Source organism: Bacillus rossius, chromosome 3, assembly GCF_032445375.1.
Source record: "Bacillus rossius redtenbacheri isolate Brsri chromosome 3, Brsri_v3, whole genome shotgun sequence".
Lineage (NCBI taxonomy): Eukaryota > Metazoa > Arthropoda > Insecta > Phasmatodea > Bacillidae > Bacillus > Bacillus rossius.
The window spans coordinates 8,810,690-8,824,812 of record NC_086332.1 but is presented as its reverse complement, the minus strand read 5'-3'; the positions used below and the strand labels follow the sequence as shown (position 1 = coordinate 8,824,812).

The following is a 14,123-nucleotide window of genomic DNA, read 5'->3' as shown; positions in this document are numbered from 1 at the left end:
TTAAAATATAGTTCTTTTTTTTGTTAATTGTAGCTAACGAACAAAGTATAGTATTCATAATGATGACAAATTTTTTTTTAGTCATATTTTGTCCCTTCTAATATTGGAATACATAACAAATTAACATAATGAACACTGATTACCTAGTCAAACTCATTTATTGTTAATTATTGGTTCAGTACATGATGCTTACAAAAGAAAATTGTAAAGACAACTGCAATATTACATGGGCAGTCAGTGTAATATACCATAATTACATTGAAGAGAACAGGCTATATGAGGATGGTTCAATATATGCTCACAAATGGCACTAAAACAGCCGCAGCATCCCTTGCAATCTCTAATGCTAAGTCTTACACTTCTACTCAGCTTCCATGGTTCTTATCAGAACAATACGTATTAGCATCCTACAAGTTCATAAAATAAAACAATTGTAGTTCCTACACTGTTTAAAATGGAACCCCCCAAATGTGGGATTTTAAAACAATGCTATCCCTAAATTCACTGTAAATAGACAACAGAACTGTTGCTCTCAACTACAGGCACACAATTTCACACCAGGCTAGGTTATCTTCAAATATTATGAGTTCGAGTTGTATTATCTCTAATAGTTAGGCTTAATAATCACAGCAAGAAACACAGGAATGGAAGGACCAGCAACACTTTGCAATGGACTAGTGCTCGTGCCTAAATATCTGGCAGTGAGCAGACTTGTGTTCTGCGACATCCGACTACAGTAACTCGAGACTCCAGGTCGTCTCTAGACAAATAAGGCTGATATGTGAAAAAAAAAAAAAATGTTTTTGACAAACTAGACACAGATATTATAAAAATGGAATTGACAGTACTGATCCAACAAAATCAGTTACCTAGTTCAGACTAAATGCATAGCACCTGACAGTTTTTTTTTTCCACTACTCTGTAATTGGCATGTGCTCTTCTAAAAGAACACGCAATGGGATCAGTTTTTATAAATGTCGCCAGTATTTGCGCTACATTATTTTACGTATGTAAGCTTGGAGATGCCATGAGAAAATATTAGATTTTTACTTATATGTTTACATTTTTTTTACTTTAATCATAATTTCAACATTTGGCAGGAACAACATCGAATAAAGATCTATTATTACTGATTTCATTATTATATGGTTAGTCTCTATATGCCTTTTAAAGATAACACTATTAAAAATTGTGAATCATCCTTGTTACCTTTTATCAAAATAAAATAAACTTGTAGGAAAGTCTTAGCTGTTCATACCAAACTAACTTCTTATACGGACATTCCATAAATAATTAATTTAAATTTCTACAAAGTCGTGTTTCATTAAAACAGTAGTGTGAGGGAATCACTTACAAATAGTAAAACATTAATAAATCTGGCATGCAACAAAAGCTAAGTGAGCATCTCACAGGTAATAAATAATAACTGTGTATTATATACATACATTGTCGGATACATTTCATAAAAATCAGCTTTGCTGGTCCTGGACAGAGGAAGAAGCAACATTAAAAGTCTTCATAATTAACAATACAAAGTGCTGTGGTAAACACAACCTTACTCTGGTAACTCACATCACACAAATACCAGATAAAATAATGCCTCCTAACCAGCTATATGGAAAACTTCTCACGTCATTTAAATTCTATTTACAACAATGCAATTACAGCTTTTATCAAAATAAACTCAAATTATCAACATATACTTCATGAGACAATTTATTTTCTATAAATATTAAAATTTGGATATTTTACAGGTGTGATTTCATATTAATGGAAATATTTGTAAAATTGAGGGAACAATGTCCTGGTGCCCCACGCACGTCGCGCTCCACACTTGTCCGTTTCACACTTCATGACGTCAACGTGAACGAGTAAGTAAATGCAGATAAATGTGAACTCGACTGAATAAAGCCGTCTTATGACGACGAAACAAACACAGTTTACCAAGTCTTTAACACGTTGCAATCAACTGCAAACTTTCCAGTTATGCTTAATATCATTACTGTATTTAAATAACTGCATAACTGGAAAAATCCCACAATTTCTAACTCACTATTAATTCTCACATATCTACAGTTGCAAAGTCAATGTCAGAAGTACTTCTGACACTAAGGTTTTAGAAGATATACTTATCACACTTCATTTTCTCCAGTGCAGTAAAAATCTGTTTAGTGAAAAAATTAATAGTTGCATAAAACGATAATATTATTTGAGACACGTGAGTATTACAAGCCTAGAAACTAAATAGGAAACAAATTGTTGCCTTAGTAATATCAGTCACAATATGCACCAAGTGTGTTCTCTGATGCAACTTTCCTGGAACACTCAAGTTCAGTATGGCTTTGCTCTCAAGTTCCAACTTTAAATAAAAAATTCAATCTTTTTTCAATTAGATCACTTGAATTTTCTCCTCGTACATTCAAAATCATGTTATGCATACAAAAATACAATCAAATTAAAGATTCTACTTGTTTACTAGAGAAATATATAATGTAGCTTATATCTTTGGCTTCGTGTCTTGAGGTAAACAGAAAATATTAGTTTACTAATTTGTCACATTTTCTCAAAATTGACACTATAATAACTGGAATTTTTTTCAGAAATATATATATGTATTAGTGCAACTATAATGAATTTACAGTGTAAACAGCTTATTTGTTTGTATTAAGATATGCAGTAGTATCAACACATTGATGATAAATATTTTAATCAGTATATCACTATAATATAAATAATCAAAAGTATCAGTCTTCGGTAACTGTACTATCCGGACAAAAAACATAAAACACATTTTAGCTGCCTGGGATTTTTTGGCTCTGTTACTTGAATGATAAAAAATAAAAAATAGTTGCACAATTTTCACTTCATAACATGGATTATTTCCTCTAAGAGGAAGTAATATTTAAACTATGTGTATGTATAATATGTACACATTATAAAATTTAAGCTATGTTCCAATAGTTTTAATATAAATATGTTATTTTAGCATCGAAAACTAGCGGCTATACGTACCATCTTCTCTAACGTTACAAGCAGAAACAGAACGTAGTATTAAACTTACAAAATCACACGAGGAGGCAACTCTGCAGCACGAGCGGGGCGAAACGGCAGTCGTGTTCGTCACGAGCCCGGCGCACTCACACGTGGCTGGTGAGCAGGTGCAGGCTGATGTCGCTCGAGTGCTAAGTCCTGTAGATGTAGGAGCAGGGCGGCGGGCTGGCCACCGGGGGAGGGGAGGGCGAGGAGGAGGGGGGGGGAGGGCGACGACGACGAGCTGGAGGGGGGGGTGGTGGTGGCCAGCGGGTGTCCACCTGCACCCCCCACCTGCCGGTGCCGGGCGCCCCTGCGCGGCCGGGTCAGGCTGCGGTGGCCCCGCCCCTCCTCCCCTGCCTCTCAGAGGTACACCTTCTTGACGCTGCGCGTCGTGCCGAAGCCGTCGGCCGCGCCCTGGTGGGAGCGCAGCGTGCCGAAGTGGCCGCGGGCCGGGCCGTACGGGGGAGGGGTGTAGTTGTCGGAGAACTGGAACAAGGGCTCCGCCGCGTGGTTCGCGTTGTGCGCTTTCCTCAGGGTGCTCTTGGGGGAGTTGAGCTTGTTGGGGCCCGGCGCCGGCACCAGCACCGGCTCCGCGTACGTCACTTCCTCCTGGGACAGCAGCTTGGGTTCCGGGGCCAGCCGGCTGGACAACGAGCACACAGCGTCACTTCCCTCCCCCTTCACAAACTGAGCACATCGTCGTCTCAACAGGTACCCTACTCGGCGACAGTGCACAGATTAACGTCCGACCTAGTGATGATGGGCTTTTGTAAAAATCCCTGGGGTTGTTTGGCCACAAAACCATAGATATCAGCGAGAAAACATTTCATGGGTTGGTAAGATGGGCGACACAAGGAAAGACGAGGTGGAACCTTTCAGCTGAGAAAACCTGTCCATATGTACGGACGAAACGAGCATAGAGCTATAGTTGATATACACAAACAGACATTTTTAATCATTACCATTTGAGATAGTATAATGAGTTAATGAGTAGATCATTGGGCTTGTAGGTCAGAGTTTGTTTTGTTAAAATTCATCCACAATATGTGTGTTGAGAACATAAGCTTACCTTGTCACACACAACATTAAGCATTAAATTTATTTTATGCATCTCAATTCAAAAAAAAAAGAAAAACTGGATATTTGTTTAAATGATAATGTGAGGAATAGTATTATGTATCTAAACATGTCTAATACAAACATATTTTACTTCTTAAGAGGTTTTTTTTTACTAATCTAAAATGTATATCAGTATAAATTAGACAAAAAATTGTAGTAAAAGTAATTTGTAAACATTATCCTTCAAAAGGCAATTGTAAACCACTACAGAACACTGCCCTGGTTACCTGCTGTGATTTCTGATTCGTTAATATCCCGTTGCCATCATAAACGGTAAAGAGAGCTGCATCAAAAATAAAATGTAATGCAACAATGTATGTCTTTAAAGATAGTGTGTGAAAATGAAGTATGGTATAGCTGGTTCATGATTTAATTATTCATCACATTCCTACTCAAACAGCATTGTCATGAAGCTAATGAGCTATTTGCATGCCTTAAGCAAGGCAAAAATGTTACAAAAAAAATGTTTTCAGTCCTGCTAAACCATAATCTCATATAAGTCACCTAAAACAAACATTTAACTTTAAGGTGCTAATTTCCTGGATGTGTTACCAACCTAGTGTGTGAGCATGTTCCTGCTTTACCAATTTGCGTGCAGTGACTTTTCCAAAAGTTGTTTCCAAAATTGTTCAGATAAGCCTATATGGACTGTACTGATAAAGACAATGTGCGTAGAAAATATTTGTTGGCGTATCATTGAAATCGTAATTTGCCAATGGAACTATTGCAGCTTGTGGTATAATGTACTAGTACATTTATATACAGTCTGTATGAAATTACTACTTTATATTTAACCCTTTAAAGTCCTCTATTGAGCGAGGTTTGATATTTTTAAATTCCTACGCCAATCCTTCATTCTTGAGTCTCCAATTCCTTGAATCATGTAACATTATTCTATGTGAAGTGACTTGAGGGATTGTGAGACACGGTAAAAAAAAAGATTGAATAGGAAATTAAAAATGGGAAGCCTCGGTTAGTAAAATTAACAAAAAACATGTGTGTTCTGTAGCACCATTTGTAATGGTGAGCACACTGCATCATTGACGTCAACCAAACCTGACAGTTTTGTCGGCCAGTCAAAAGCACAGAAGATATCAGTCGGACCGTGTTCATCACGCTCCTGCGGCCACAGAGACGTGGAGGTACCTAGCTAGTGTTAAGCTCGAGCACAGGAGATATCAATGGGACCGCCTCCATCACGCTTCCACGGCCACAGAGACGCGGAGGTACCTAGCTAGTGTTAAGCTCGAGCACAGGAGATATCAATGGGACCGCCTCCATCACGCTTCCACGGCCACAGAGACACGGAGGTACCTAGCTAGTGTTAAGCCCGAGCACAGAAGATATCGATGGGACCGCGTCCATCACGCTCCCACGGCCACAGAGACGCGGAGGTACCTAGCTAGTGTTAAGCCCGAGCACAGGAGATATCGATGGGTCCGGGTCCATCACGACCCCGCGGAGGTACCTGTTGACGGTCTGGCGCTGCTCGAAGTACTCGTACTCGGTGTCCGGGTAAGGCAGGTTGTCCTCCTCCTCCTTGTGGCACTTGCGGCCGCAGAAGTAGCCGATGACGAAGCCCACCGCCAGGGCTGCCACCGAGCCGGCCACCACTGCCATGGACAGCGTCTCCACGGAGTACTGCGGCTGGGGGCTGTCTGCCGCGCTCACCTCCGGGCCTGTGCACGCGCGGGACTCGCTCTCAGCCCTCGCCCACCTCACTCCTATCCTCATTATTCAAGGAAAAGATCCGAATAATAACCTCGGAGGAACCCAATGGTGACAAGTCTAAAATTTACTTGGTTTTTGACCTGATAAACGTCTTATAAATCGATGAACGCCAGGCTGCACGCACGAAAAAGCACGACTCGTCACGTCCCGCCTGAGCCGAGCATGCAAGAACCGGTACAACCACCGTGCAGAGAAAATCTTCTATAATGTCAAACAGGTTAAGGCGGGCTTTTTATCTAATTGTTCGTGATTATATTTAAACAAATTATTTAAATTAAATTTGCAAAAACTGTAAATAATATTTGAAAATGAAAAAGTATGCAAATTTTCATCAATGTTTTCTTATGACGTTATCACGTAAAACTATCGTCCGTAAACCGACTTTACGGACTTTTTTTTTCCTTCACATATATCCTATTACCATTTCCCAATTATTTTTTTTAATCAATACACATCAAAATCAAAATATATTAATTCTGTAAACTTATTTAGAGAAACAAACCTTGAAGGGTTAAATGTTTCAACACCATAATTTACATTTTAAATATCTTGTACATTGTGTTATTTTTGAACCTAGACCCTAGATTCGTACTGGAAGGATGGATTTGAGGTACCGTTATGGATTCAAATTCCTTCTTTTTATTTCAGAAAATTGGGCTTCGAGCCATCACCACACATTTTAAACAGTTTTTAAACTTGTAAGAACAATAAAAAAAAGTCAACATTCTTAGCTCAGCAATTCTGTCATGAAATGACAATGCAATATAGTATAACTATAAAGAGTGTAGAGAGTAGCTATCAATAAAAGATCTTAATTATCGGTTCACATTATTTGCGGTGCATTAAAATTGTTAGTTGAGATATTAATGCATCAATTATCTGAGGCATGTGCCCCATGTTTATCGTTTCCAATCTTACAAGTATTTCAATAGCTATCGAAAGTTGCCAAGTATGAATTTTCAGGATAATTTAGAAAAAGTTAGAAATCTGTATATGGTTTTTATCCTTCATGAGGATTAGAGAAATTATTTTATACTTTTTGGTCCCTTATAAAAACATTGTACATTAAATTTTTTTAATTTTATTATAATTTTTTCAGAATCATATAACAGGAGCTTGATAAAGGCTGAACCAATCTGCATCGTATTGGGCCAAGGCTGTAGCCACCAGGAACGGAATGCAAACAATTATTAAATTAAGGTGGTGGTTCTCACATGCAATTTGTAGGGATGTGCGAGTACCCGATATTTTCGGGTACGGTTCGAATCCACAATTACCCGAACCCGGAATCGTACGTACATGGATTCGAACAGTATTACGAATATTCACAAAAGTTATAAATTAATTTAATACGGCTCAAATATACTAGCAGTGAAAAATAAAATTAGGCTACTATTACGTAAGTATTTATAATATGATGTATCAAAGAAAGATATGTAAATTAAATAATTAACACAGTGACATTAAAAGAATTTCGAGAGCTTAAACTATAATTACGAATTTCGTCGTATAGCAAACTATAAACTAAAAACAATTAGTATTACATACCTACAAGAAAAAATGTCTTTGCTATTTATTGGAGAAAAAATGATTTCGTTTGCTGAAACGTTTATAAAACTGAGATTTCCCTGTGGCGTGCAGTTTATTACGATTGAGTTGGAGGATTGAATATGTTTTGGTTTTCATATTTTAAAGTGTTTATTATTAATTAAGTTTACATAATCATAAACATTTCAATCTCAGTGTAGTAAATAATTGCCAGTAGTTACAGTTAGAAAAAAGAGAACATTATTTTTAAATTAATCAGTTATTTTTTAATTATTATGTGCTTAATATTCGGAATCGGATTCATATCTCAAATATTGCCAGGAATTCGAATCTGATTCGAACCGAACTGAAAATCAAGGATTCGCACATCCCTAGCAATTTGTAAGTAATTTTAACCTAGATTTCCCAGTGTCAGGTTGATGCAGGGGCAGGCATGAATATAAATAATAATTAAACTGCTAGATGCACCGACTATATTACTGTGCTACTGTTTGGCTAGTAGTGATCTTCCTTCTGCACAAATGCTGGTCTCAACCTTTACCTCTAGGAGAGTTCCTCTCGGAAGCATTGAAGGGCCAATCTCACCATTGTGCTTCTCCTCATCTTGCATGATGTTGATTACTTCGGCCTCAGGCATATCCTTCCCCGCCCGCGCAGTGTCCTGGTTGAACGTCTTCTGGTAGGTCGACAGCAGCCCGCCCACGCTGCCCGCATCCTTGCCCATCAGCTTGCCTGCACACGGACCATGCATGGTTACGCTCCACCGCCTCCCCAACCACGATGCGACATTTCAAACTGACGGTTCGAACAGTTATGGAATAATAATTACAGGTTACGGCAGAATGGCCGAGGACTGTAGTTTGTCTATGTTAGTCTGAGCACAATTGGAACACCAACATTACGAAAATAAATCTTTGCATGTAATGAATCTATGGCTACTAGAAATATTTTTTATAGGTATTGATGATATGTTGAAAAAAATTTTTATAAATAGCATTTTGATTTTAAATTTATAGTATTGGTTAGTTCTTGTTCACATTTTCACTTTCAGTATTTCTGTTAAAACTACATTGAAGTCTGATGATCTGGCAAAATCGCTAATTCAGCATGGCCATATTTTCGAACGTATACATATACATAGGGTAAAACTTATCAGCAAAAAGTAATGTACAGGTTTTACATTGTAAATCATCCCTAAGACTTGCAACGAGAGCCGGGGGTGACGGAACGCACACTTACTTGCCGGGCACGCGGCGTGGACGCCGGTCGCTATGCTCTGGTAGAAGAACTTCTCGTCGCTCCAGCGAGGAGCGCCCACCGCCCTGCACTTCTGGCTCTGCTTGTCCCACGCGCAGTACGGGTCTTGGAGGGCCACGCACTCGCTGCGGAGGACAAGTCAGCTTTCAGCAGCCAGCTCACCCAGGTCATGCAGCTCAAATCAGGTAAACATTAGTGCTCTGTGTACAAGTGGTCCAGCGATAAGACACTGGATTCTTCTCCGGAGGATCCCGGTTTAAGCCTTGCTTAGTCATCCTGATATCAGTTTCCTACAGTTTTCCGAAATCACTCCACGAAAATGCTGAAAAAAAAAGGTTTCTTACCACTACAAACCACTTTCCCAAAATCCCTGGTCTGCTTAGTACCTATCTTACCAGGAGGTTGACCACGCATGCAGTTCTATACGGATACTGCGTGAAGCCGCATTTTGTACAGATGATGGTCCATTACATGTTCACAGGACACCCAGAACATTTGAGTGATTATTTAAATTCCTACGTCAATCCTTCAGTCTGAATGGAAATAATATTTTACATTCATTATCCATCATCAGGCATGGTCAAGCTTCATTTCGGCAATTTTTTGGGTGTTGCAATATGGTGTGGGCGAGGTAAAAGGTTACTTCGGCTATGTCACGGCATGCCCTCTTCTGACGATAACCAAGTCCCTGTGTTTTACTGTCCCTAAATACCTTGCTGCCAACAAGACGATAAGTCCAAAAGAAATAAAAAAAATCAACGCAGTAAGCCTCCGTGATTGTAACAAGTTCTGAATAACTTTTGTCACTGACATGGCACTGCTACATTTAAAAATGTTCCTGTTACGTATACGACACCCAAGAAATCAAGACATAAAAAAAATCCCTTCTCTGAGGAGACCCGCATGCACTTGCAAAATCGTAACTGTAAAATGTGAATGATAATCATTATCCTGCAGGCTTCCCCCCTTTGAAATCCTACAGATTTTGGCCCATGAGTATCATCATCGACAACTGCCTAGCCAAGGGATCCCAAGTATAGGATATGTGTACACTTTGAGGGTACGCAATTGCCATGAGAACTAAAAATTCACTATTTGACTTACTATCTAGTAAAACTTTCATAAAAATGTTTTCAACTGTTTGTTCATATGTACATGCAATTAATAAAATCTAAATGATATGTTAAAGTATTAATGTTCTGTTTTATTTGTATGGATGTAAGAAAAAACATAGCAAGGGCAAAGAACGGTTACAAAAATAAGGGAACAAACATTTTAAAATCTAAATATAAAAAAATTTTCTGCCTGTAGATTGTTAAGAGTAGAGAAAACGATGGTACTCTTGGTATATCAAGGAATATTTTCCCTTAAACTTAGGAATAAATGAAGCATTAAAATGTAGTGTTGGGTTTATTCCTAAAATGTGCTAATTCAAATCCAGTTTAATATCTTCAATTTTCTCCTGATTAATATACTCAGACTAAAATAAAACCTGTTTTTAAAGGTGAAACACCACCAAGTCCGCAGGCATGCGACAATCAGGAAAAGACACAGCATTGATCGCCTCAGTCTGCGGGAACTAAGCACCAGGTGCTAGGCAGTCAAGTTGCGAGAGTGGTTGCTTAGGGATTAGGACTGAAACCCATTATGGTTTGGTTCACCACCCTGTTTTTGACATTAGTTTTTAGACACATTTGTTAGAGCTGAGAACAATTCAGGTGTTTGTAGAATTATCAAAGTGACAGTATGATCCATACTGTATAGGGAAATAAAAATGATGTATACAACTTTTAATAGGTGTGGGAATAGACAAACCATAATTTTACTTTTAAAATAAGTTCATACTCTACATGATTGTCTTGTGTACTATATTATCAGTTTTTAAGGTGTAGTGCCACATGCCATGATGGTTATTTTAGTTTTTGCTCATTACTATAAATAATTGATTTTACCCGTAAATTTATTCAGATACTTCTCTTGCATTTGTTGATGAGTCACAAATTTTCTCACCAAATATTTACTAAATGTAATTTTCAAACTGTAAAAGGTTGCGCAAGTGATCATAATTACACATGCTTGTGTAACTTCTTTATGATATTAAATAACACTTTGACGTTGACTAGGGCTACGCCCTGTGCCTTGCCCCACTTCAGGCCACTTCTCCTCCCACAAATACCCTCGATATAGACCCGACATAATTCAAACCTCCTGACATCCTGTGCATGTGTCCTGCAAGAGGTGTGCATAGAATATGTGCCACATACCCCTAATGTTTATTAACTAATTACCATAGTTGTCTTTTTATTTCAATCACCCAAGTGTATATTTCTTCAGGCTAGGTAATAAGGATGGAGCAATGCTATGTGCAACCCCTTTAGGAACTCACCCTCATTCAAGCAGTTTATATTTTAACATTTCAACTCAAGTAATATTAACGTAACCAATTAAGTAATATTAACACAGGATAAATACTTGTAAATTAGTATTTATTTATTTATTTATTTATCAATTTGTTACATGCCTACCGACGGCATAAGACTTGAAGGATTTTGCTATGTAACTTTGTTTCTCCACGTGATCGTAAATGCCAAACGGTGATTCCATTTCCTGTCACCATGACACTGACCACTGCCCAGTCTCTCTCGACTACCACTCGGAATAGGAAGCAACCACTGCACCTCGAGGACTTCACCGTTTGTATTTTCTGATACAGTAGCATCCACCGTTTTAAAATAATATTTAAACCTTTTCTTCATCCCTGAGGCATGCTCCGGACGGAAAAGACTGTTTTGCCTAATCATTTAAGTTCAGTAATGGACATTTCACACGTATCTACGAGACTTAACTTCCAGGCCAGTTCACGTGGTGTCCCGGTCCGTACCCAAGCTGGATGAATTTCCGCTGGTGTTTTTCTTGCAGTACCATCACGCATAAAAAGGTATTGTTAGTTGTTCTCTTGCGTAGTAAACTGCGTGAATAAAATCCATCTTACCAGAAACTGTGAGTGCTTCGTTCGTAAAAACCACGTGTGCACCAGCATCGGTACCAAGTCGAGCAGGATGCGTGGAGAGCCCGCTGATGACCCCCCGTGTGTTACAGTGGTAGCATGCCCCCCTAGCACCCACCTGGGCCACGCAGCCCAGGGACGGAGTAGCGAGCCCATCTTAGCGGTGATGCCCAGGTACACGGCCAGCAAGACATCTAAATATAATCACGTATAATTTCCCCAGATGTCAACTTCGTTCATATATGTTTAGAAAAAATATTTGAGTTGAAACTTAAAAGGAAGAGAGGTATCGCCCGGCAAGTGAACGTGCCGCTGCAAATAAGGATGGCGAAACTTTTCAACACATCGCTATAGCTGTCTTTCGATATGTCGCTTGGATTATACCGATAATATCGACCAGAAAAAAAAAATTTATATTTTATCGATGTATCGGTCTATTATATCATACAAACTCTTACCATGCTTTACTTATTTTAAAATTATTGTTTAAGCATATGTTGCGATGAGGTATTGTTATATCTAAATCCTTAAATGAAAACTAAACGAATGACGTGGCTTGTAAGAGAGAGAGCCTCCCACCTGCAGGACAGGATCTTGTCGCTGTAGCAGCGGTGCAGCCTCAGGGCCTGGACCTCGCTGTCTGCGATCACCAGCAGGCGCCCCTCCGGGAGAGACGCATCGCGCACCACCCTCAGGCCCCGCACCGCCATGTGGCGCGGGAACACCTGGATCTCCTCGATCACCACCGAGTTCACCCGGTCCGTGCTGTCGGCCGACTCCGCGTTCACCGCCTTGATCACCATGCCGTTGTCTGCAACACCCGTCCGCCAGTAGCATCGACGCGGTGGGAGGGGCAACTAACTCTCCTCAACACTCTGCTGTCTGCTCGTTGTGCCAGCCCGTCTCCCGTGAAGCATCCACGAGTTGGTAGTGAGACACTGTGAATCCTTCCTTCTTTAGTTTACATGAAATTAAAATAGGCGTATTTTATTAGCCACCCATTTCAACTGCAAGTTGCTGCCAATTTGTCAGGATGCATTACCACGTGATATCTAAGTTAAAAAAGTATTTGTATTTTTATTTTTTCACAAGTTTATCTTGTGTAATACACAAATAGTTCTTGTATATTTATTACAAATAAACAACCACATAATTATTTGGTTCACACAGTTCATTATGACCAAATGTAATGTAGTACTGAAAATTGTTGCGTAGAGCATACCTGTTCCTATGAACAAGACGTCATAGGCCTTTCCTCCAGGCGTCTTGATCTGGGGGTCCACTGCTATCTGCGTGAACCTGTAACTGAGAAGGTGAACATGCTTACGTAGCACAGGCGTATGCGTAGGAGCACCCTTGATCACTGAACTTCTACAACATTCCCTCCCCCTCCTGTGGTTCAACTGCTGCGGGCAAACTTAATGTTTCACATTTGCATAGTCTGTTTGCAAAGTTACACTAGATATGATCCCAAAAAAAAAATGTTTACCACGATGAATATCATGTGGTTTAGCTTTGGAAGAGTATACATTAGTGGTGGGTCGAATCCCAATTTTCTTTAATACAAATCCTAGAGAATAACTTGAATATACCCTCAAAACTGAATCTAGGTTTCAAGAGTCAAAAATAAAATAATTTACAATAAATGAAAATTATTAACTATGGTGTTAAAAATTTCTAAATGGTTGTTTCACAAAATATGTTTCCATAATCAATACATTTTGTCATTTTATTTATAAAATGACATGTTAAAAGTACTCAATATGGTAACAGGTTAGGTATGAAGAAAAAAATTGACCTAGCAAACTTCAGATGTTATCAGTGTTAAATTTTGAATTTACTTTATTTCCTTTAATATTTTTCTTCGGATCTTTTTCCTAGAATATCGAATCCTTCGAATACTAAGGGTTTGATAGTATTTGAGTGGACCATCTCTGGTATACCTACATTCAGCCACTAACCAAACAATTCTTTAACAACCAAGGAGAAGTCAGGGAGGGACAGGGTGGTGCCAATACCCCCACTCCTCCTCCTAGATCCACAAGGTTTCTCAATAATAATACATCTCATTAACTAGATTTAAAGAGTCAAGTATGGCTCAATTTCTGGTAACTGAATATGCAAATGAAAGAGTAGCTGTGACATTAAACACGTATTAGCACTTAAAAACCATAAGCAGAGGCACATAGTGTAAAGATCTACCTTCCGTAAGTGTAAATATTCATATAAGAATTTCATGTTTCGAAGAAGCACTGAATGGTCATCATGTATCCAAAGAATGAGTTTTTCCACCATCATATTTTTGAAATATTTCCAATGGAGAACCCACAGCCTTTCCGCTGCAATCCCCAGAAACAGGCTTAGCCAAAATATACATTCTTATAACTAACTTCGGCCACCCTCTTCCACAAAACCTGGCTACGCCCAT

General features: G+C 38.9%; 1 protein-coding gene across 2 annotated transcripts in view; it reads right to left on the bottom strand.

Moving 5' to 3' along the window:
• Positions 1 to 139: 139 nt before the first annotated feature.
• Positions 140 to 14,123, bottom strand: part of LOC134530171 (semaphorin-1A) — a 745,950-nt gene continuing 731,966 nt past the window's right edge. Inside the window, exons 12-17 of one of the 2 annotated variants that reach the window (XM_063364808.1) lie at positions 12,918 to 13,000; positions 12,275 to 12,506; positions 8,671 to 8,813; positions 8,017 to 8,163; positions 5,621 to 5,831; positions 140 to 3,676 (exon numbers count right to left, since the gene is read on the bottom strand). In XM_063364808.1, the coding sequence (XP_063220878.1) occupies positions 3,394 to 3,676; positions 5,621 to 5,831; positions 8,017 to 8,163; positions 8,671 to 8,813; positions 12,275 to 12,506; positions 12,918 to 13,000 (1,099 nt within the window). In that variant the 3' untranslated portion in view covers positions 140 to 3,393. The remainder of the gene's footprint in view (positions 3,677 to 5,620; positions 5,832 to 8,016; positions 8,164 to 8,670; positions 8,814 to 12,274; positions 12,507 to 12,917; positions 13,001 to 14,123) is intronic. The other variant, XM_063364809.1, reaches the window with a different exon arrangement.